The sequence below is a fragment of the Fusarium solani genome, assembly GCF_023522795.1.
Source record: "Fusarium solani strain SB1 chromosome Unknown bctg00000004, whole genome shotgun sequence".
Lineage (NCBI taxonomy): Eukaryota > Fungi > Ascomycota > Sordariomycetes > Hypocreales > Nectriaceae > Fusarium > Fusarium solani.
In genome coordinates this window covers 1596277-1617756 of record NW_027072152.1, presented here as the reverse complement: position 1 = coordinate 1617756, position 21480 = coordinate 1596277, and the positions used below count along the sequence as shown (strand labels likewise).

Sequence of the window (21480 nt, the reverse complement as noted above, 5' to 3'; positions counted from 1 at the left end):
CGCTAGCAGGGTCCCTGTCGTCGGCCTGGACGCTCGGGGTCTCTGTCCTCTCGGCCGGGGCCTCGCTGCCTGCCGACTGCACCGTCGTAGCACACCTCCTACGGAGCTTTTTGAGTAGGCCCTTCTCCGGACGAGGTTGCACACAAGGCAATTAGCTGGTCGATCATCTCTCGCCTAACAATTGCTTCCTCTCGGTGATCGCCAGCCAAGAAGCGCTCCAATCTTCACAAGCCTCCATTTAGAGTTTACAAGCATAGACATATGCCAGGGTCTTGTGAGAAGATGGACGTCGCACTAAATCGAGCTGACCCTGCATTGCTGAACCATATCTTCGTATTCCGCATCTTGAATCTACCAAGTTGCTTGCCTATTGTACAGGTGCGCATTGCGCTGCGCATGCTTGTTCGCCACATTATGTACTTCTCCGCTCCACTCGCCTAAATAGAATTTCGGCCATGCCATTGATCGATCCTTCATTGTTTCTTCAGAGGGTATCCCGCCCTCATGAATTCCCGATGTTGCCCCATCATGCCTTTTGACTCCGTGTAAATGCTGCAAAGTCCAAATGCGCCCAAAATCATCCAAGCACAGACAATACCTCCCCCATTCCAAGAAAGCCGTGCGTCCCTTGAAACCCCTCTATACAGCAAACACGTCATAAATTTCAAAACTTGTCCTGCCTGATCTTCTTTCGTTCCTGAAGATCCCCTTGTTTCAAAACGGCATGAGCCCAAGTGCCATGAAACAATAGCCATAATCAACAGATATAGTAATAGATCGATTCGAAACGCAACCCTCTTCAAGAGCTAGCCACGGGGCCGCCGAGGAAAAAGTCAAGTTCTCCTCCGTGGCCGTTCTGGGATCGGTGCTCATTTTCGGCCAGTTGCTCTAGAAGAGCAAGAAATGGGTCCTTTTCCTCTCCCTGTCCAGTTCCGATGCTGCCGTTGTTGCTTCGGGCTCCGGGACTCGGCGCCGCCGCCGTGGCCTGATGAAGGTTGAGCTTGTTATGGTTATCCTCGCCCTGCCATGCAGCAGGGCTGCCAAACGCGTTCGTGGGGACCGTTCCAAACATAGCGTCGTACCCTCCGTTTGCCTCGTTAATCATTCCAGGTCCGGCATTCGTGACACTCGACCCCGACCCATAGCTGTATGGGGGACTGAAGGGTGCGCCAGCCATGGGGTGCATCCCATGAGCTGGGACTGGGTGTGTTCCTGGCGAAAGAGTGAATCCCGCTGCAGCTGCAGCTGCGACCGCCGCATTGTTTGCCGATGTTTCGTCCATCTGCTCATGCAGAGCGTACATTTCTTGGCTCCCATGGTGGGGCGGCAGAGAAGTCGGTGTCGTGAGGAGGCTAGGCGATGAATGGGGCATCATGCCTGCCGTGTATGAGAACGACCGGCGTGCGCTTCCCGGGGTGGGTAGCCCAGTAGCCGGAGGCTGGAGGCTGGAGATGACCTTGACATCTGGTCGCCTTCGGTTTGTCGGTGCGCTTGGTGCCGTGTTCTTGCGCTTCAGGCTTGGACGCTGAGGCCCATCGGTGCTTCGAGGAGTTTCCTGGGCCGGGAGGGATCCAGAACCAAAGTCGATAGCAACGTCCGAAAGGCGAAGGTTAGCTGCGTCAAAGCTAAAAGATTGACCCCCTGGTCCTCCAATGTTGGAATAGCGGTCAAAAAAGTCCTCGCTGTGGAAGCCTGGTGTGTACCGCATCGAGTTGCGTGCCAGTGCCTTCACTAGCTCCCCATGAGCATGAATGATGTCTTGTAGTGTTTCCCGTTGATGCTGCACACTTGCCCAAGCATACCGAAGCTCGCCCAAAAACTGCATCTCACGAGAGAGAAAGTCTGAGGATGAACCAAAAACGTTGACCTCGCCCTGGCTGCTTTGCTTGCTGTAGTGGGCTCCGTGGACGTGGACCGTACCCGCCGTGCAGATGCAGAATCCCACAAATGCAGGCCAGTCAACGATGCCAGCCTGCTTGCCAAGCTGAACCAACTCCATTATGGCATTGGCATGGAGAAAACACATGTTGGTTGCCTCGATCTGCCACGACTGATGCTGTCCTGTCTCTGCAAGTTCCGCTAGGTCGATGGGGAGGAATGGGCGATAGATCAAGCAGTGGATGAGATGGTAGATGACCTTGCTGAGCACGAGAACAGTCGAGTCGGCCTGTCCAAATAGGGCGTTGAGGTTGGAGAAGACATCCTCAGTTCCAGAAGACCAGACGTCAAGGTCTTGCCGGATCTTGGACAATGTTGAAAGGGTGTGCCAGGGGAAATGGGAGTCACCCTTGACACCACCTGCAGCCAGATATCGGTTTGTCTTTCCAAGGACTCGAGTAATGTCGATGAGCATGCCCATGCTTCCCTGTGGTTTCTTATCGCTACCTTGGAAATATTGAAGGTTCGACCCTGTTTGGAAGAACTCCCCTTCCACTGGAAGTGAAGAAGAGTTAGGTGACCAAGAAGGAAGGCGTAGGAGAATAGTGCTGTCGCTAATGAGACTCGGCCGCTTCGATCCGGTAGTCTGGAACCGATCCAGCAGGTAGCAAGTCCAGAAGAGTCGTCGTCGCATCTCACGCTCAACTGGAGTCATTCTGGCCTGGGCGTCTGTCTCTCTGTGGATCTCAAGAGCCACAGCCATGCCAGTAGCGCTTGCTGGGTCATGTTAGTCAACAATCATCAGACTCCGGCATGGGATAGATCTTACTCATGAGCATGTATGCCCTTTTTCCCTTCCCAGTTGCAGTAAATGCGCTCACCAGTAGCAGTAGTGCCTGGAGAGCATCGATCGATGGTTCATCAGTGTTGATTTCCCGTCTCGCACGAGCCGCAAAATCCTCACTGAGGTTAGCAGCTGCTTGATACCCACTCGGATCCGTTGTGTGTCTACAAGCCGATTAGCCTATCACCAAGATGGCCTTGGGGGCGGGGGGACATACCGGGCTGCGACTGCTGAAATTGCATACGAGAGGAACTTGGGGAGCTGGTTCAACTGAAGTCGTTGCCGAATGGAGGACTCATCAACGATATAATAAGGCTTGCCGTGGAACCGGGCGAAATAGGTGTCGAGGAGGGCCTCGGCCTGCGCTGGGGGAGGCGACAGATCTCTGTAGAAGTGTCAGTTGACAGCTCTCAGGTGTGAAGCAGACAAATGACGAACCTCGGCAAAGGCGTATGAGGAGAAAGGGATGCTGTGTCACCGGGAGAGGCGCGGGCTTCAATAGCGACGCGCTTGGCTGCCGGCTCGCCTGCTTCAGCGCCCAGTGAGACGGAACCAGACGCCTCTCCTTTTCCAGCGCCGGGCATATTTGAGCTCGTTGGCGAAGAATCATCTTCTCCCTTTTCCCTCAGTTTGGCCTCAAGTCCATCCACTCTTTTCAAAAGTGCTTCCAGAACGTCTGTCTTTGGGCCACGCTTCTTTGGTACAGCATCTGTTGGTCGGGTTAGCACGAGTCAGCATCACCATTAGATTCACAGCTATCAGAGCGCCCACCAAGCGCACCATGGCTGAGAAACAAGTCGAGACTCACCATAAATACAGGGGCACTGGAAGACCTGGCAAGCTTCGCATGATGGTCGAAGGCGGTTGCACTTGATCTATAGCAGTCCCGATTAGGCTCCGTCCAGATGACTTACAAGCGCGGGAAAGATACTCACCTTTCTCTTCCGGCACGACTTGCAGTTCATGGACTCTCGAGGCTCATTGCTCATGCGACGGGTGGGAAGGCGTTCAATGCCGACCTGCGGCCGTGGAATAGCCACAGGGTGGACTCCGGGTATATGAGGAACGTTCATTGGATCGTATACGGATGCGGTCATGTCTAGAATCGTGGGAACAATTGAGGGCCGTCGGTATACACGACGGCACGGCTGACTCTCCCTAGAATCAGGTGGAGGTGGTTATCCAGAAGCCGAATCGTTGGTGGACAAGGCGAAGTAGCGACACCAAGGGCTGAGTAGAGATCAAGATGGCGATGCTGGATAGTATGCAGCGGTCCTGGCGGTATCAATACCGAGATCCCTCAGAAGCGCAGTCGATGTAGGATGGATGTTCGTAGTATTGGCGTGTTGTCGACGGCGATGGAGACTGGCTGGGCGAGGCCGTCTTTTGGGGGCAGAGACGAGGTACTGCCAAAACGCTCGGCGACTCAAGTTTGAATAGGGAATGGAAATGGAGAAGGAGTTGAAGCTCCAAAAGTAGGGTGAGGCTTCGTAAAAGATGGGACGGGATGGCAAAAGAAGGTCGACCGGTTGACTAGCCTCGGAGGCCCAGAATTGTACGACTGACCCGGACCCCAGTCGGCGGTCTCATTTTGGTCGTTGCCAATGTGGAGGTGGCTAGTGACAGGACCGGGGGGCGAGCATGAATGATGATGGTGGTGTCGATGTTGGGATGGATCATGGTGGGGAAACGGAGCTCAAGATGCAAGTCCATCCCTTGATGGTCCGCTCCAACGCTGTCCCTCTAATGCTGGCTCCCATGGCAGGCTGGCTCTTGCGAAGATGCACCAGGGCCACTAGCACAATCTCTTTTGGGCGTGGTGATTGCATCTCGCTGGCGTCTGGACCAGCCATGTCATTGGAGCGCGCAAAGAGGACGAACTATGTGAGGAGGGGATGGTCGCCCCCAAACCGGCGGTACCCCCAACAAGGTGAACATGCCAGGCCCCCAAAGCACCAAACCGGGGAAGCGCAAGGCCTGAAGCCGTCCGTCCTTGTCTTCTATTAAGCGTAGCATTTCCCGACACATCTGTCGATCCTGTCTGCTTTCCTGGTGCACCTCTGCCGATTCGATGTTTGGCATGGACCCTTTGTTCGGTCGAGCATCGAGCGAGCTAGGAGGCACACTCGGACTCGGCCCCAAGCTAACCCTCCCAGCCAGCTTCTGTTTACACTTTCGTGCTCTCCGTAATTCGCCCTGAGCAGCCGACTCCCTGTGCCAGATTAGGCCACACATCGCCCCAGGTTGACAAGGAATATACGCAACGCATTGTGCAAGGGACACTGGGCCACCACGCGGGTCCCAAGTTCCAAGACCAGAAAGTCGGGCTCTTAGCGAAAGTGGCAGGGGCAAGGTTGGCAGCATCTGGTACTGTAGAGCGACGGGTCTGACGACGGCCATGATGGACGTTGGCTTGTCTAGTGCCGTAACCGCCGGAGCGGTAAGGTACCGCTCGAAATGGATGGAAGGATGAGGTTGACAGTCCTTACCTTACCTTACGTCCGTCCCCGTTGCTAGCTCGTGCCCCGTAGTTCAGCGAACGAGGCAAACGGTAGGGCGGGACAGGGGCATTGAGTCGAGCATATTCGCTGCTGTTGGCTTGGACGACAAGTTGAGGCCAGACAGGGGCAAGGCCAAGGTCAAGGTCAAGGTCAATGCCGCGCCCGGGAGCCACGAGTGCACGAGGCACGAACGAACGGGACAGGATGGGATAGGACAGGATAGGATGGATAGGTAGCTAGGATGTGGCTCAGAAGAAGGCTTCGGGAGTGTTCCATAGTGAGCTAGGTCTGGAGGTGAGAACCTGGAAAAGTGGCACCGACGTCAAAGCTCTCCCGTCAGATTCGCACCTTCCCTTCCACTTCCATCCTTCCGGCTTACCTTCCTCGCACCCTAGGTCCAAGGTCCTAGACTCCTAGGAAGGTACCGCAGGCAGGTACCCAGCAGCCAAAATGTGAGGTGGGGGCCGGAACCTACTGTACCTTAGCGGGCACTTCGCTTAAGCATAGCGGGAACAGCGTTGTTTGGGGCGTGACTAGGGGCCGTCTATGGCTGGGGCATCGTGGGCGAAACGGACGACACGCCGGGCAGTCGCGATAGGGTGGTGGCTGCTTTTTTGGCCAGCCTGAAACTCTAGAGGCAGGATCTAAAGACTCTTGTCACGAAACTCACGATCCATCCATTTCATCACCACTTCATCTGCCATGTCTGAGGAGCACTCGTGCATCACACTATTGGAATTCCGCACTCAAGAGCCACGAGGACGAACCAAATGTCACCGCAAGCGATTTGCGCTTAATTCTACAACACGATCGATGCCAGACCGAGTTTGGCAACGTCAACCGTGAACTAAGATTAGCACTCGACGCCATTTTTGGTCTGCCAACGGCCCCCCGAGATCCTGGCCGGCTTCCATCTGAACTTTTGCAGCCTGACGCTTGGGTCCATCAGTCCCATGGGCCATCCTGGTCTCCCCTACCGATACCACGCGCTCATAAGGTACAGGTAGACAGTGCTTTCGCTCCCGTACGGGCTACTACCTCGGCGCTCTGGGCCCTTGCCTAGCCTGCCGCATTCTAGACTCCTTCCACCGGCATACCACTAACTGATCGATTGCGTACACAGGGTTCATGTCAATCTCGTGGTCTTTGGCCCCTCCCAGCTCCCGTCGATGGGGACGAGATCTCCCTGACTCCCTGGTCGTGGGTAATCTATCACCCAAGCCAGGACCCAGACCTGTCACTGAAATGCCTCTTTTCTCCCCCTTGAACTCGACATTGAGCCTATGATTACAAAGCGGTACTCGCCCTCGCGTCGAGCAGAGACAGGGGCCCGACATCTCGCAAAGGCAGCGTCTGCAGGCGGCTCTGTCGAGATCCTTGCCTCTGCGTAAGAGTCAGTCTATGTGTGGCCAGCAGGGTCATAATCTCAATTGACACAGCTAAGCGCCACTGGCACGTCTTGTCAAAACCACATGGGGCCAAGCGGCTGCAGCCGTCTCATATCAAAGTTGTCACTCCCCTGGCGCCCAGCCGTCATTCACATTACCAAGAGAGAGGCTCCCGGGTGTTGCTGACAGGGGAAATAGATGAGGAATGACGTGACAACTCCGCCAGTGTCCCACCCTGGCCCAGATATCCTCAGGTGAGGTTCGGCGGAGTTCAGAGAGAGGGGCCGTCGACGACGACCCTTCAACAAGACAGCCACTTTTGATAGGAGCGACCCCTTTTCAGAGATATCAGAACGTGGCAGACTCGTCTAATTCCCGGGGTGCTGGAGATGGCGGGCTCCCAATCTTGAGCTCTACCGACCTCGGGAGATATCATCACCGCTTGCCATGCGGTCAGCGCCGTGGTTCGGGGTCCGCGTACTCGCGCAACAGCCATGCCATGCCATGCCATGCCATGCTCAAGAGGTGAGACAAACGGACGTTGTACCTGCATATGTGGGGAGGTATCCAGCATCTCTTGCAGTCATAAGGCTTGCATTGGGGCGAACCAGTGGCGAGTCGCCGTGCTGGATTTCCTGTTAATCAGCAGCAACCCCTGGAGAAACTCGCATCCTTCTTGACAGCCAGACCAGTTCTCCGCTGTGTTGGCGCTCTCTTGCAGCAGGCGGTCCTTGGATTCTTGATGAGGCTAACAGCATGGCTCGTGTCGCCAGGTGGTGTGTGCTCATCTGCACGCCGTGGACGGCTTGCTCCCCCGATTTGGATCTTGAGTCCGGCCGGACATCCACGCCTTTCCGAATGCCCCCCTGTATGCCATGCCGCCTAGGTCCAAGTTGCTCTGCTACCCACGGCACTAAGACTCGCCTCGGCGTCCGATCGAGGTGCCGTATGAGGTAGACTAATCAATCTTATACACTATGGGGACGAGCCAGCGCATCATGTGTGCAGTTCCATCAATGCCGAGGCGAGGCATTTCGCATTGGATTCAGATGGACAAAGGCTGCAGTTTAATGCGTTACAAAATCGACGAGGCCCGCACGAGTTCCCTTGGTTGACCGACCCAACACAAACAGAGACAGACGGCTATCAGCCCAATGAAGCCCTTGCTTGGCGTCATGGTTTCTAGAAGCGGATCAGTTGCTATGTGCGAGCCTTGGAATGCCGGGCACCCTGCCCTTTTCGACTCCCTGTCCGGGTGCCTTCCTCCACTTTACCCCAGGTGCCCAATCCGTACCCGGCTTGGATGGGCTTGGCCGTCGAACCATTCTCACGCTGTGACCTGGTCAGCCTGAAGCCTCCAGAACCTGTCCTTTTTTTCTCTCACTGTGAGCGAGCCGATGCTCGCAAGCACCATGACTGGCTCACCTAAAGCTGAAACCAGCCGCGTCGTCGAATATGGCTCAAGATCTAAGATCATTCACACAACGCCCGCCATCACTTGGTTATGACGAAAAGCTTACTCTACGTGGATTTGACCTGTTCACACTAGGTTATGGGTCGTAGTGTTTGAGCAGGCTGAAGTCTCAACTAGGGGAACCAGCTCCGATGGCGGCCGAGATGTCTGCGCCCTCAACTCTGCGCTTTCTTTGGTGTTTTGAAGGACGTGTTGAGAAGCGAGTCCGGACAAGCGCCTAAGTGCCTGCCAGAAGCACCCACTTGGTCTCTCGTCTCTCTCTGTGCAATGCAACTCTCGTCACCACGAAGCGCCAATACGACACGATAGGCGCCGCTGATCGACGACGCCTAAAGCCTTCATCTCGCACTCTGCGGCTCACTCGGCGATCGCCTGGGGCTCATCCTCCGACAAGGTTGCCGGTTCGGACTCGGATACCGTGCTCGGATCCAGGCTTTCTTCAGTTTAGAGTTGAGAGCCAAATTCATGGATCACGGGTAGCTTGGGAGGTCTACTATTTATCACGGCCATGATATTAACAAATATGATCGGTCTTGCCGACATGGGTTCCTACCATGGGTCCCAGGCAAACTGCCTTCTAGGGCTCTATCAACTTCCTCGTCAGTATGTCACTTGGCAACTGGCACTCCAAAGCTGTCTCGGCTCGTACACAGTGGCCTCATGCTCCACCACGAGGTGGAGGTTCTCCGAACCTTCCTCAGTTCAAGACCCAGGTGCCGCTGTCAGGATCATGCATCCAAAGCGGCACTTGAGGTAGGATTACTATCTCCGGTATTCCTCTCGCTACAAGTGAACGATTCCTAGCTCGCAAGGTATAGCTTTCCAGCGTTCGAAAGCATAGAAATGAGTCGTGCCAAAATATATTCAAACCCAGTCGATCGGTTTCTTGGTCGGGCCTTTGCCTCTTTTTACTTCTAGCTTCCTCCGGTAGCTACAGGCTCCGACAGAACAAGTAACGAACCGGCGGCTCTTCTCTCCTTTGGCCACATGGTTTGTCCCTGTCTAATTCCAGGCCCTCGAGCCGAAGATCCAACTGATCGTCCAGGTACGCTCGCCAACCGCGATCGAAGGGTTTCAGGCCGATCATGGACTTGCATGGCCTGTAGGGCTTAGGCATCCCTGTGCCCCGGCAGCTCAAGCAAGACCTGAGGTGGTGGCTCCCGTGAGGGCATGGAGCTGTGGGTTCATCCATGGCCCTCGGGGCCAACTGGCTCAAGTGCAAAGGATGGATGGTCAGCCAGCGGAGAAGCCCCTGACTTACCCATAACCTAACAGTGGTTCACTCACATCGACCTCTCCGAGTCCCTTGCTTACCGCTCCGACTTGATACCCGCTAGAAGATCGATTGCGGTTGCGTGCCTCGGGTTGCTCATTGCTCGGGCGCTTGCGTTGACTCTGTGCCTTCTACTCGGTATGTACGATCTCCTTGCTATCACATACCCACTCGGCAGCCCCTTGGATCTCCTTCATTTTGCAGTCGGTCCTTGGTGAGGTCGCAGATACTGACTACTCAAAGTTTCCTTGGAAAAACGGGTCTGGATAGCCTCGACCTGATACACCGTGAGTATCAACTCGTCAAACATGATCACCACTGGTCGTTTCTTGTGCAGCTGAACACGCAATCAAGCATCTTATGGGTGTGTTTGTTTCCCCCTAGACGTTTCGCCGAGCCTCCGTGATGGAGATGATGCGTCTCTGCGAGTTTCCCATGTGTGAGCCTGCAGGCCGGCCCTCCCGCGGTGCAGATTAGCACGCTTCCGGCCTCAAGGGGGACTGAGTTGTGGCTAAACAGCAGGGCTACACAGTGGGCAGTGGAGATAACCCATTGCCGCGACCGCCTGCGGCAAACAAACCAGTCCTGCACACGCGGTAGGTGTTACGGCTTGGCTTGGCTGGGCTGGTGCCCCTGTCGAGGCGAGTGCAAAGGTCCTCTCATCATCCCAACTTGCTAACCCTTGGACAGCATGGTGTTGTCTTGTTCGTCCCGTCTTCTCATCTCCTCTGCATACCGCCACCAGGACTTTACCCGCACCCCCTATTCCCTGCCTCGTGATCGAATCATCGTCGACTTGACCCTCGAGAGGTTGCCACGTCTGGAGGTCCATCCAGACACCTGGAGATCCCCTCCATGGGCGGGTCAATCCCCCCTCACTTGCTTTCTACCGGGAGCGTGGTGTGCAACCTTTCTCGTGCGCCACTTGCGAGTTGTCGGCATTCTCGCGGGCCATGTCTTCTTGGCTCTCGCTTGACGCTCTCAGTTGAGCAATCTCCGCAGCAGCGTCTTGAGCAGGTGTGGCTGCCACGCGGATCCAGTCTTGTGGCCTTGCCTTGGACAAGAAATTTTGCCCAGAGATGCATACTTTGTGCCCCATTCAACGTCCTTCATCTATGAACAGCGACACTAGGTGCCTCATGTCTAGACATGTGACCCCCGTGTTATCATCTCATGATGTCTTGCCTCAAACTGTGTTATTCTCAATGCTATCTATTCTCTCGGACTCGTCATCAGCCAACATGGAAACCACATGTGTCTCGTGCTTTGGGCAATCTGACCAGAACTACCTACCCAGTCTGGATACCTTGCTCGACCGTTATGCATCTCACATCCACATCATTCACCCCACACGATGCCTGTGAGGAGGCGAGTGGTCAAGGAGCCACAGCAAGGGTGAGCAGAGAGGCACACACACACGCACACGTACACACCCCAACCGCCCTGAACCTCACACAGCCTCTAAACCCTTCTCACGCCGTACCCAGCCAGAGCACAGGAGGCATTGGCTACCTGTCTGCATGGATGAGGCCTTATGGCGTTGTCTACTGACGCTGATATCTTGCTTTTTGGTGAGTAAGTGATGACACGCAAAACACCAAGAGACTGGCACACATATCTGGCCAAGGCAAAGGCGTCCGCCACATCGGCTAGGCGCGACGGCATGTGACGAGATTCAAGCGGGCGGTGTGAGGCTCTAGATGTCTTCAAATTCTATCATACGCTGCGTCTGCACGATGCTTGCTAGCAGCAACTAAGTGGCTATAATATTCAACTGACATATATGTCCATTCCCAGCCCACCGGATCTCGTATACACCCATGATCTTCATATCCATCGCCAGCCCTGCAAGGGCCGGCCTTTACATAGGCAGGTACATACGTACACACTCCGGAGCAAGAGCACAGAGCCGTAGATCCCCGTGGGACCGAGTCCTACATGCTCTTGACCGTAGTGGTACAGGCAGTGCAGCCTGGGTAGCGCTAGGTCATCCCGCGCTGCCCTTGTCTTGTCAGGTTGTAGTAAACCCACTCGAGTGGCCCAGGGCCCAGGGGTCTTTTGTCTGCCGGATCTGTCCCCAGCAGGCAAGGCCTCTCTTGTCTTCTTCGCACAAAGTTTGGTTTGCTGGCTTGTTCATTTCGGGGGTTGAGCTGGACCCGCCACAGGCCCAAAATATCCAAAAGCTTCGAGTCTTTGTCCAGGGGCAGACTGTGCAAGGAGACGCCGAGGGGCCTCGATTGACGTGGGCGCTTGCTTGGCAAGCGGCACAGTTGGTGCGGTTGTACAGGATGTGCTGCTTCCCTGTTCTCCCGTTCACCGGCCTGGCCGGTAGTCCTGGCGGATATCTAGGTTATTCCCCTAAACCCGGCCTTCTTCGGACCTCCAGCCTATTCAGTCGTCGGTCCTTTTCCCCAAGAAAGGACCGACGTCGAATCAGGAAAGTCGTTCTTTCGAGTCGAACTGATATCTGATCTCCTTTCTGGAGTATCATCTGCGATAGCATGTTGTTGCCGTTAGAGTTGACGGTCTATCCGAGTCGACTGCTCCAGACTCAGTATCGGTGGCCTCCGCTTGCCAGTCGCACGAAACTGTACGGCACGTTCTGTCCAACTAGTAACCGTAAACTTTCTACTGTCGTGAAAGCAGCAACGTCATCTGCCCCATAGGCAGCAAATCCATTCTTCTCGGCGATCAGACTTGGATCCGAACTCCTCCGTGCTGCTCCGTCGGCCAAGTCGAGAAAGACCTTCTTCGTATTCGTCGTTCCTCTCGATCCGGCTGCTCCAAACGCTCGTAGCAACATGCCAACCAGATGGCTCTTCTCCCAGCCAAGTGCCGACACAATAACAAACGGAGCGCTGTCATCACCCACTGACCGGGCACGCTGAAGGCTCTCGAGGCTGATGAACGGTTCGATCGGAGGCGCATTTCGAGCGAGAGAAGTAGGCGTGCGGAAGCCTATCGTATAAATCTTGGAAATCCTGAGGGCCCTCATGGCAAAGAATACCGGGGCAGCGTCATCGGACGACGAGGCCATCACCACAGCTGAGCGCCCAAAGTAGGCAGAGGGAGCCAGGTCGCGTGTAAGTGTACTGAGTATTCCTTTCCATCCCGCGTTGTCAAAGACAAGAGAGGCCGTCGGTGCCAAGCCTGACTGGCTGCTGGAGTCGAGTGAGTCGGTATACCGTTGACGAGGACTGGAAGGCATCGATCCTGGAGACGACGACCGTGACGAAGAGCCAGACTGAACCACAATGGTGTCGACAACGCCAATGGCACGAGCGGCCTCGGTCAGGATTGGACCGTTACCTCCATTCAGGGCTGCGAAAAGGGGCCGTTCTTTATCAATGTGTGATGTGGTAGCCCAGGGTTGAGGTATGCGCCCCCGAAATGCTTCTGGTTGCACCAAGCTTCCATGCTTCCAGGGTTATTGGGGTGCCTCTCGACAACTGCGAAATGGTGAGGAAGGCCTAGTTCGTTGATACATTTTTCGTAGAATGGCGCCTGGGGAGTGGCGCATCGAGAAGTTGTGCTGTTGATTCCATAGATGTGCTTTCTTGGTAGCTGGCCCAACAGAGACAGAGCAGCGTTGATCTCAGCCGCACTCAACTGACCAGGAGCAGCTATTATGGGGAGAAGCGGATGTGTGATGGGCGTAAAGACGGGGTTCAATGTTCTCGAGATCTGTCCAGTCTCGCCCATGTTGACCGCAGAAAAGGGAGGAGCGTCGGGGTACTCTGCGCGCATCTTGGAACGGAAATATTCCAGCTCGAAGTTCTCGTTATGCTCGTTAATAATGGCAATCATCTTGATAATATCCGCGTACTGCCTTGACCTCTCAAACACCTCCTGGGCATACTTGGACGGCCATCGAAAGGTCCCGGAAAAGTCATGAAAGGCCGACATGATGCGCGAGTTGCCCCGGCGCTCATACAGCTTCTTTCGAATTTCCTCGGGCAACCACAACTCTACGTCGATGTATTCCACGCCCCATTGGATAGCACGATAGAGGTATTCGTAGTAGATCTCGGGCTTGTCCATCGGAAACCTCCCATTCTCCCTTGTGCATCGGGTCGTGAAAATGATAGGGAGCTCTGTCCGCTGGCGAAGAAGCATTACCTGCTCGCCAACATAGCTGAGACTGGGCACTTCCGAGAAACTGCCATCTCCAGTTGGTTCTCTTAGTAGATCAACCCGGATCTCGACGGCATCTGCGCCGACAGTCAAGATGTCGATGTTTGGCAGAGCAGCATGGACGTCTGGGAATGTGGTGGAGATGAAGTAAGTCCTCGGCTTCGCCATAAGCGCTTCGTGATGATTGATCTGGCCGAGCGTAAAAGATATGAACCTCGCAAGGTCGCGGCGGAAGAAGGGCGATTCGGTATAGAGAAACTCATAGTCGCAACTGGCGGAAAGATGGAGGTCCGGCGGCATCCCTAGGTTCACACAGTGAGCGTTGATAGCAACGACAAGCTCCTGGTCGCGCGCAGCGACATCTCCTTTCGCCTCGCCTGCCGCAACGCCAACGACAAACCCACGATCCTCTGCTGAAACGCGCCCGAATCCATCTCTTATCCTGCAAGGCGTTCCCAACACTTCTGCGAAAACCGACACAATGTGATCCTGACCGGGCCCGAAGACGATAACGACGATCCTATTGTCTCCTCCTGCCGGCGTACTCCCAAATGTACTCTCGCTGATCATGACTGGGCTTTGACTCGGTCGGTCGAGGTCCATGGTGACGGGTTCTGAACCATTCAATGTGACGGATGGTGTCGGCCCGAGGGGCGGCTCAGGCATTAACGGTTGGACGGCGGCCATTTTTGTCGTTCCTTCCCAGTGCGACAGACTAGTTCCACCTCTTCAGCTGTAAATCGCCGTGGCTTATCCAAATGGGGTCCGAAGGTTCCCAATATCCTTCACCAAACCAAGTCGCATCACCACCAATCGCAAGCGCTTCCAATGCGCAGTAGAAATTCCCGGAAACTCGTCAGGTTAAGTACGGTTCGTTCGTATATGGCGAAATTCAATATCGCTTTTTTCGATATCTGGCGCAAAAAGTCGAGTTCGGCTCGAGGCGTGCAGCGCTTTCGAGTCGGCAAAGAACGAGAGGGTTCGAAAGACGGAGTCGCAGGAGAAGAGTCGCAAAGGTTTCTGGAGCGCGGGCTAGAGTTAGAATGGCTGTCGAATCAAGGTGACGAAATCTCGTGCAGTGGATGCAGTATGCGTTCGCAGGTTGAAGGCGGACCCAGTGGGGACGATGTCGGAATATGGGGTAAGGTGAGGTTTTAGGAAAGTAGACGAACGACCAGTTTAAGAGAGAGCGAAGGAGATTGAGTAGTCTCTCGAAGACGGAGGAAAGGGGGTATAGTATGGATAAGAGGGCGCCTGGTTAGGTCGGTACCTTTTGGGCTATAAATTCGCAGGACGGACGGCACAGCAAGTAAAAGATTCGAGCTGAAGTGGGCGAGTCGTGGGTACTGTACGGTAGAGCAGGCGAGGCAATGCAGAAGACGAGATGTCCTGCGGCGAGACTTGGGTCGCTAATGTGCCAAGCGAGGAATATTTGACCGGTGGGATGTTTGAGCCGGCTCAGATAGGGCACGGCCGGGGCGAAACAAGGGACAGGATCCCTGACAGAGACTGATGGAGCTGATGGAGCTGACGAGCTGGGACCCGGGGCGACCTCGACAGGATCAACGAGAGTGGTTGCGACCGGGATGTAGGCGAAACTCGAGCCCTGCTGTTGGTGGAAGGGAGACGACCAAGACAGGCGGCGGGGGCGTAGTAATTGTTCCACCACAGGGCGATTTACGCTGAGGCGAACGATGCAGACCCCGACGGCATCAACCGCAGACTTGGGACTTGACTTGGACCTTGAGGATATGAGACATATATCACGATCTCCAGAGAGGGATAGAGGCCGAGATGGATACCCGTGCGTGTATGCCGTGGAGAAGGTCGCATGTACTGTATGGAGCGCTTCTAGATGAAGAAAGTCAGAATTGCTTAACCAAACTCAAATCGAGGTTGTCACTGTTGGTCTCTGATCTGTGCGTGAAAAAGGTTGGGTCAGTCCCTGTTGCCATCCATTCCTTCCATGAGTGCGTGTGCAAGCATTAATGGACGGCAAGGGCAAGGCAAGTAAGTACCGAAGCTGCAGTGATCAACCATCCAATCCGTTCGCTGTTGCGGGAAAGAGTGGCCGGTTGAGCTCCTCCGTACATACGTACGCATCGGGTATGGAAGGAACCACCGAGACTATCTCTGTGGGGGTATTGGTTCTGGTCGGAATTGGGGGTTGCGTAAGGTGATGATCCCTCTCAGTTCATCTATTGCCGATAAGCCATCGGAAAAGCTGGCCGTCCCGTCGTCTTGAGACCCCATCGTGAAGCGTGGAATGCATCCAGAATCTGCCATTTCGCCTCCCCAGCCCAGGTCTTGGAACACCTGCACCGCACCTGCTCCCGCAACGTCGCACTTGTAACCGACCCCAGAGCGGCCGACCCATGACCTAAAAGACAACACTAACGATTCATCTGCAGTGGACGGACTTTCTTGGGGTCCAAGTCAAGGGACAGCATGAGAAAGGCTCCTTCTGTTCTGGTGATACATACCTACAGTACATACGATGAACAACCCTCCCCTCAGCCATTTTATTCACTCCACACAGAGTGGAGGGAAAACGCCACGGGATGGCAGGTTTGACGAGGGTGGGGGGGTTGTGAGGGCAATGGAGTTGAGATTCTCCATGGCCCTTGATAGCTGGACTTTGGGGGTTGCCGATTATCCACCAATCGCGGCGGACAGTCCCCGCAGATTCTTTCAATGCTTTAAATTCGGTTCGCGGTTGTTTCGAGTGCCCCTCGTCCCTTGGACAATTGGGGGACCCTTGTACTTGTTTCAAGGCCATGCGACATCACAGCTACAGGACGACATCGCCATCGTCCAGGAAGAGGAAGGACAGGTTGCATCCATTTCGAGATGCATTTGCTATCTCAGGGGTCAACTCTCAGGCCTTGCTTTTGACGAGATTTGGCCAGGTTTCTATTCAAGGAGTCCGAGTTACAAAGCTACCAAATGACACAACAAGAGTCCACTCGACACAAACTGGCGTGACTATCGATGGACCCATCTCGTACTTCATTCGACTAATTCGCACCTCGTTCATTGGACTCGAGTTGGGAGCATACTCGGCTTGCCAATGTTTCGGTAGCAGACGGCCGGCAACAGACGGACGGATCAAAATTGCAGTGGATTCCGGTGCTACTCTCTGTCATTGTTCATGACTACGGAGGGTCCAGCAGGGCCTTGATGCCTCTAGGGAGCATCGCGGCATCAACCATGGCGAGAGAGACGTTACGTATCTGTGCACGCACGCACGCACGCAATCTCCGCAACCTGTCACGTCCCCAAAGTTTGTTTGATCTCCATGTTACGTCTTGACCACCCACCGACTCTGCCTTGCCATCCGTTGCTACTATCGCGATAACCATGTTTCACTCAACCTGAAGCAAGAACCTGGATTATGGCGATGGACAGGCACATTTGCTGTTCTGGTCCAGTCATGGCGCCCTCTTGTCATATCATGCCATGCTATTTCTTTCTCCATCACCCTCAATGGTCATTCTCTTACCGAGATATTGACCCAAGCTCTGACCCCGAAGTGGCTGGTGCATACAATTAATTCCGCGGTGTTTTCATATAAACACATGTCACACTCTATCTCTGAAGCATGCACCCATCGGATTCTCAGTGTTCCGGCCATAAGTTACAGATTTATTACGAGGCACCAACGAATAGAATGCGTTTCATCATTCGGCAAGGTCTCCGACCCCGGACTTCATCCCAGCTGGCACCGGGATTGCGGCGCCGCTCCCTAGCTTCACGGGCCGCGGCTTAGTTATCCCACGAATGAGCTCTGGTCCTGACAAGGGCCTTGGCTCTAGAAACGATCCAGTGGATCGAGAACTCAAGGCGCAGGTTTTGCATAAGCTTTCGTTAACGAGTTAGGCTCCGTCGCTTCGTCTTGACCTTCTCACACAATCTCGCCATCAACCCGAAGGGCGCTATTCCATCCAATAGAGAACAACCAAGGCCGCAGTCACAGTCGAGACTGATCCTATTCAGGGCGTTGAGGTACCGACAGGTTGGTCAGCAACATGGTTTCGCCGAAGTAACAGTTTGACTCTTGGAGTTTTTCCACCTTTAGGAACTTTCACGCATATCACTTCGTATCATCATCATGAATGTTGATCACGATGGGTAAAGAAACCGGTTTTACTTCCATATTCAACTCGTGGAAAGGACAGGATGGTATCAGTCAACCAACACGCGGTCCCGCAGCTACTATCTAGCTTGGCCAACTCGAGACTTGGCTCATTTCTGAGACCAGATGCCAATCATGTTTTCTTCCGTGTCAATGAGCCGGGCGAAATACCCCATCTCTCCGCCGATGGCCGTCTTAGGACTTAGGGCAGGTCAGTCGGGGTATCTCTCGGGCTTGGACTCCGGCGCCAACAGAACAGGATACTTACAGGGCCGTCTTGCCGCCGGCTGAGGCGACCTTCTTCAGCGTCTCTTCGCAGTCCACAACGCAGAGGGTTGGCATCAGAGGCAACGCAGCTGGGCGTTCAGCGATGTTGTTGACGACATGGTAGGGTTCGTCAAGCTCGAGAAAGGCCCCGTGCAGAGTCTTTCCCTTGTTGAAGAAGTGCATGCTCTTGACGCAGTCACCAACGGCCTTTGCGGGCTCATCCATGACCTCCCAGCCAAAAATTTCGGTGTAGAACTTCTTGGCACGGGCGAAGTCTCGGACAGGTACTTCAAGCCAGCAAATCTGGCCGAGGGCTTCCTAGAGTGGCCTTAGTATGGACCCTTGAGAGCTAATTTGAAGATACGGCACCTGGACACGGCTCTCATCCATGGTTGATGTCGGTGCAATTGTTCAAAGGGATGAGTCTGTTTGTTCTTGATGATTTGACTATGGGGTCTTGAGCGATGGCAACTCTCTCATCTCAAGCAATGACCTACCCCGCCGATTTATAGTCGACACTTCACGCTATTAACGCCTCCATCCTTTGTTCAAATATCAACTCTGATGACAGTCCGTTGCTCAACGGATTGACCAGGCCCCGGTTTGAGGCGCTGCTGCCTGGGTATGGCTTGCAATTGAGCCAATGGTGCTGTGTGCGACTGAGCCAGGGGCACATGACTTCGCGTGCCGGTCGCGCACGAAGCTTGAGATGGAACGCGCCACGCCGCGATGATTAGTGAACTACCGACGCCGCTGCGGGGGGACACAGGTCTGGGCTTCAGCGATCGACGCCATGGTGCCGTAAGACGGCTCGATGCATTGAAGTGCAAACAAGCCTTTGGGTGAAACAACTTCCAGCCCCTTGTTTTGTTGAGCTGCGACGTTCGCATCCTTGTCGTGATCACTATCACGGCGAGTGGGTAAAGAAAGGTGAAGGAGCGTGCGCAGATGCATTCGCCAACTGGGAATGACCGATATCGAGAGAAAAGCAGATTTATATTCATGGGGAAACTTACACATTCTCATTCCTGGTATGGATAAACTCAATTCGGCCTCATATGTTGCCGAAAGAACATGACAACTCAAACTTCAGATGTCATCTGTAACCTGTAGGGTAGGGCTCAATTTCTCCAACGTGAGCCAATGGATTTACACTGGTCCTTTCAGAAGGACTGGAAAGAGTACATAGGAGCGTCTTTATTAGTAGATAGATAACCCCTCTCTGGCGTGGGTGCATGGGTAGTTGTTGATTTTATCGACCATTTGTTGTCCTCTATGTTGTGCTGGTATTAATATCATGAACTTGGTCTATTTTTCTCTGATCAATGGGTTCATACGCTCTGCAAGGCAAGTGCAAGCGAGACAAGGGAACTCGATCAAAGCAAGGAGCTCTCGCCCCACTAGCTCTGTTTCTGACCAATGAAACGCGCCAAATCTCGTTCCTTCCCCCGGAACCACGCGCGTCATACCACCTGCGTCGCCGTTGCTGGGTCGTCTTTGAGCTTTGTCGCAAACCCTCCACTCGCCGTCGCCATTTTTCGCACCTCTCATCTGCATCAACGGCGACGCGCATCAAACATCTCACGGTTATCGCCTTCATCAGACCCTGCATCTTTATACTCTTCATCAATTGGCCTAGCTACTGCTCCATCTCCTGCAAGTGCGCATTACAATGGCCGACGCTACAGAGCAGACGGCGGCGCCCGTCGTCGACGAGACACCCAAGATCATCGACGAACCCCAGAAGTCGGCCGAGGAGCCTGCTAGCGCCCCGACTGAGGCTCCTGCCAGCGATTCTGCGAAGCTCGATGATTCTGCAAAGCCTGACGACCAGGCCGAGTCCGCCACCATCACTCCTGCTGTTGGCACACCCAATGTCGACACACCCAACACCGACTTCCTTATCGCAAACGACCAAGACCCCAACTCCAAGAAGGTCACCCTCGCCGACCTGTGCGCCAAGGGAACCGCCTTGTATGCCCACAGAAACTATGAGGAGGCTGCCGAAGTCTTCTCCAGGGCCAGCATTCTGCAGGCCGAGCTCAATGGAGAGACTGCTCCCGAGAACGCTGAAATCCTCTTCCATTATGGTCGCAGTTTGTTCAAGGTCGGACAGAGCAAGAGCGACGTTCTTGGAGGGCCCGCCGCGGCCGAAAAGCGAAAGGGGGCCGGAAGCAAGGCCAAGAAGCCCGCACAGACCGAGGCGCAGAAGGTGACGCAAGAAGGCATTGCCATTATCGCGGAGCAGAAGGACGAAGCGAAGAAGGACGAATCTTCCAAGGCCGATGCTGATGCGAAGAAGCCTCTGTTCCAGTTTACTGGCGACGAGAATTTTGATGACTCCGATGAAGAAGAGGTACGTAGCCCACCATGTAGCTGGAAAAACGGACTGTAAGCTGACCTCCTTTCTAGGAAGCTGCCGAAGGCGAAGAGGAGGAGGATGAGGACGACCTGGCCACTGCCTTTGAGATTCTTGACCTCGCTCGAGTGTGCTACCTGAAGAGGCTGGAAAACCCGGACACCGAAGAGACCGAGACAGGCAAAGGCAAGGAGGTTGCAGAGGGCGACTCACCTACCGTGCGGCACGTCAAGGAGCGTCTTGCCGACACTCATGATGCCCTCTCCGAGATTTCTCTCGAGAATGGACGGTTCGTGTAGGCCCTGAGAATACTTCCGTCCCCGCCCTAACCATTGCGCTTACAGCTACCCGAATGCCATTGAGGACGGCCGAACTTCGCTCAAGTACAAGTTGGAACTCTACCCCGAGGAATCTGAGATCATCGCCGAGGCTCACTTCAAGCTCTCCCTGGCTCTGGAGTTTGCTTCCGTGACCGTCGCTGATGACGACGGCACCGGCGCTAAGCGCGAGGAGATGGACCAAAGCCTGCGTGACGAGGCCGTCAAGGAGATGGAGCTGGCCATCAAGAGCTCTAAGCTCAAGCTCCAGAACAAGGAGGTTGAGCTTGCTACCATGGCCTCTCCCGAGGACAACGAGCTGGCGCGGAAATCCATTCAGGAAATGAAGGAAGTGATCGGCGACATGGAGCAGCGAGTAAGTCCCTACCTTTTAGTTCCTTGTGTGTCCTGTGTATCCATTTTACTGACCATTTGTAGCTTGTTGACCTCCGAAATGATCCCATTGACGCCGCGGGCTTGTTGGGCGCTGATGCTACTCCCCTTGGCGGTATCCTTGGGGCTGCTCTTGGCGAGTCTGCTGCCGAGACCAAGGCTCGTGTTGAGGAGGCCAAGAAGACTGCCACCGATCTTAGCGGCCTCGTCCGCAAGAAGAACAAGGAGGCTCCCGCCCCGGCTGCTGCCCCAGCGCCCGCTGCTGCGCCTGAAGCTGAGTCTAACGGCAAGCGAAAGGCCGAAGAGCCCGCTGAGGAGTCCGAGGCCAAGAAGGCCAAGGTGGAAGCTTAAAACGGCCAACATCTACTGCTTTTCTTTCGGTAGGGCTCTACAAGGGGTGAAATCACGGATGGAGTTTGGTTTATCAAGGACGGCAAGATATGTAATGGCATGGGACGGACGGGACGGGACTGCGACGCTGCCGTGGTTGACACAGGCGCGTGTGAAGGTGTACAAT

General features: G+C 54.7%; 4 protein-coding genes across 4 annotated transcripts; 1 reads left to right on the top strand and 3 right to left on the bottom strand.

The window, feature by feature from the left end:
* Nucleotides 1-799: 799 nt before the first annotated feature.
* Nucleotides 800-3819, bottom strand: MRS44_007571 (uncharacterized protein; the record flags this gene model as incomplete). The annotated part of the gene is made up of 6 exons (XM_065620580.1): nucleotides 800-2655; nucleotides 2708-2886; nucleotides 2940-3107; nucleotides 3161-3431; nucleotides 3531-3591; nucleotides 3637-3819. 6 exons carry the CDS (start codon nucleotides 3817-3819, stop codon nucleotides 800-802), a joined length of 2718 nt encoding a protein of 905 aa, XP_065476652.1.
* An 8090-nt stretch (nucleotides 3820-11909) lies between these two features.
* MRS44_007570 (uncharacterized protein) lies at nucleotides 11910-14179 on the bottom strand (the record flags this gene model as incomplete). The annotated part of the gene is made up of 2 exons (XM_065620579.1): nucleotides 11910-12679; nucleotides 12844-14179. The coding sequence occupies 2 exons, from the start codon at nucleotides 14177-14179 to the stop codon at nucleotides 11910-11912; spliced, it is 2106 nt and encodes a 701-aa protein (XP_065476651.1).
* Nucleotides 14180-17891: 3712 nt separating this feature from the next.
* On the bottom strand, nucleotides 17892-18284 carry MRS44_007569 (uncharacterized protein; the record flags this gene model as incomplete). The annotated part of the gene is made up of 2 exons (XM_046269334.2): nucleotides 17892-18212; nucleotides 18264-18284. 2 exons carry the CDS (start codon nucleotides 18282-18284, stop codon nucleotides 17892-17894), a joined length of 342 nt encoding a protein of 113 aa, XP_046134427.2.
* A 1282-nt stretch (nucleotides 18285-19566) lies between these two features.
* Nucleotides 19567-21314, top strand: MRS44_007568 (uncharacterized protein; the record flags this gene model as incomplete). The annotated part of the gene is made up of 4 exons (XM_046276027.2): nucleotides 19567-20250; nucleotides 20307-20542; nucleotides 20598-20946; nucleotides 21009-21314. The coding sequence occupies 4 exons, from the start codon at nucleotides 19567-19569 to the stop codon at nucleotides 21312-21314; spliced, it is 1575 nt and encodes a 524-aa protein (XP_046134428.2).
* Between the last annotated feature and the right edge of the window lie 166 nt (nucleotides 21315-21480).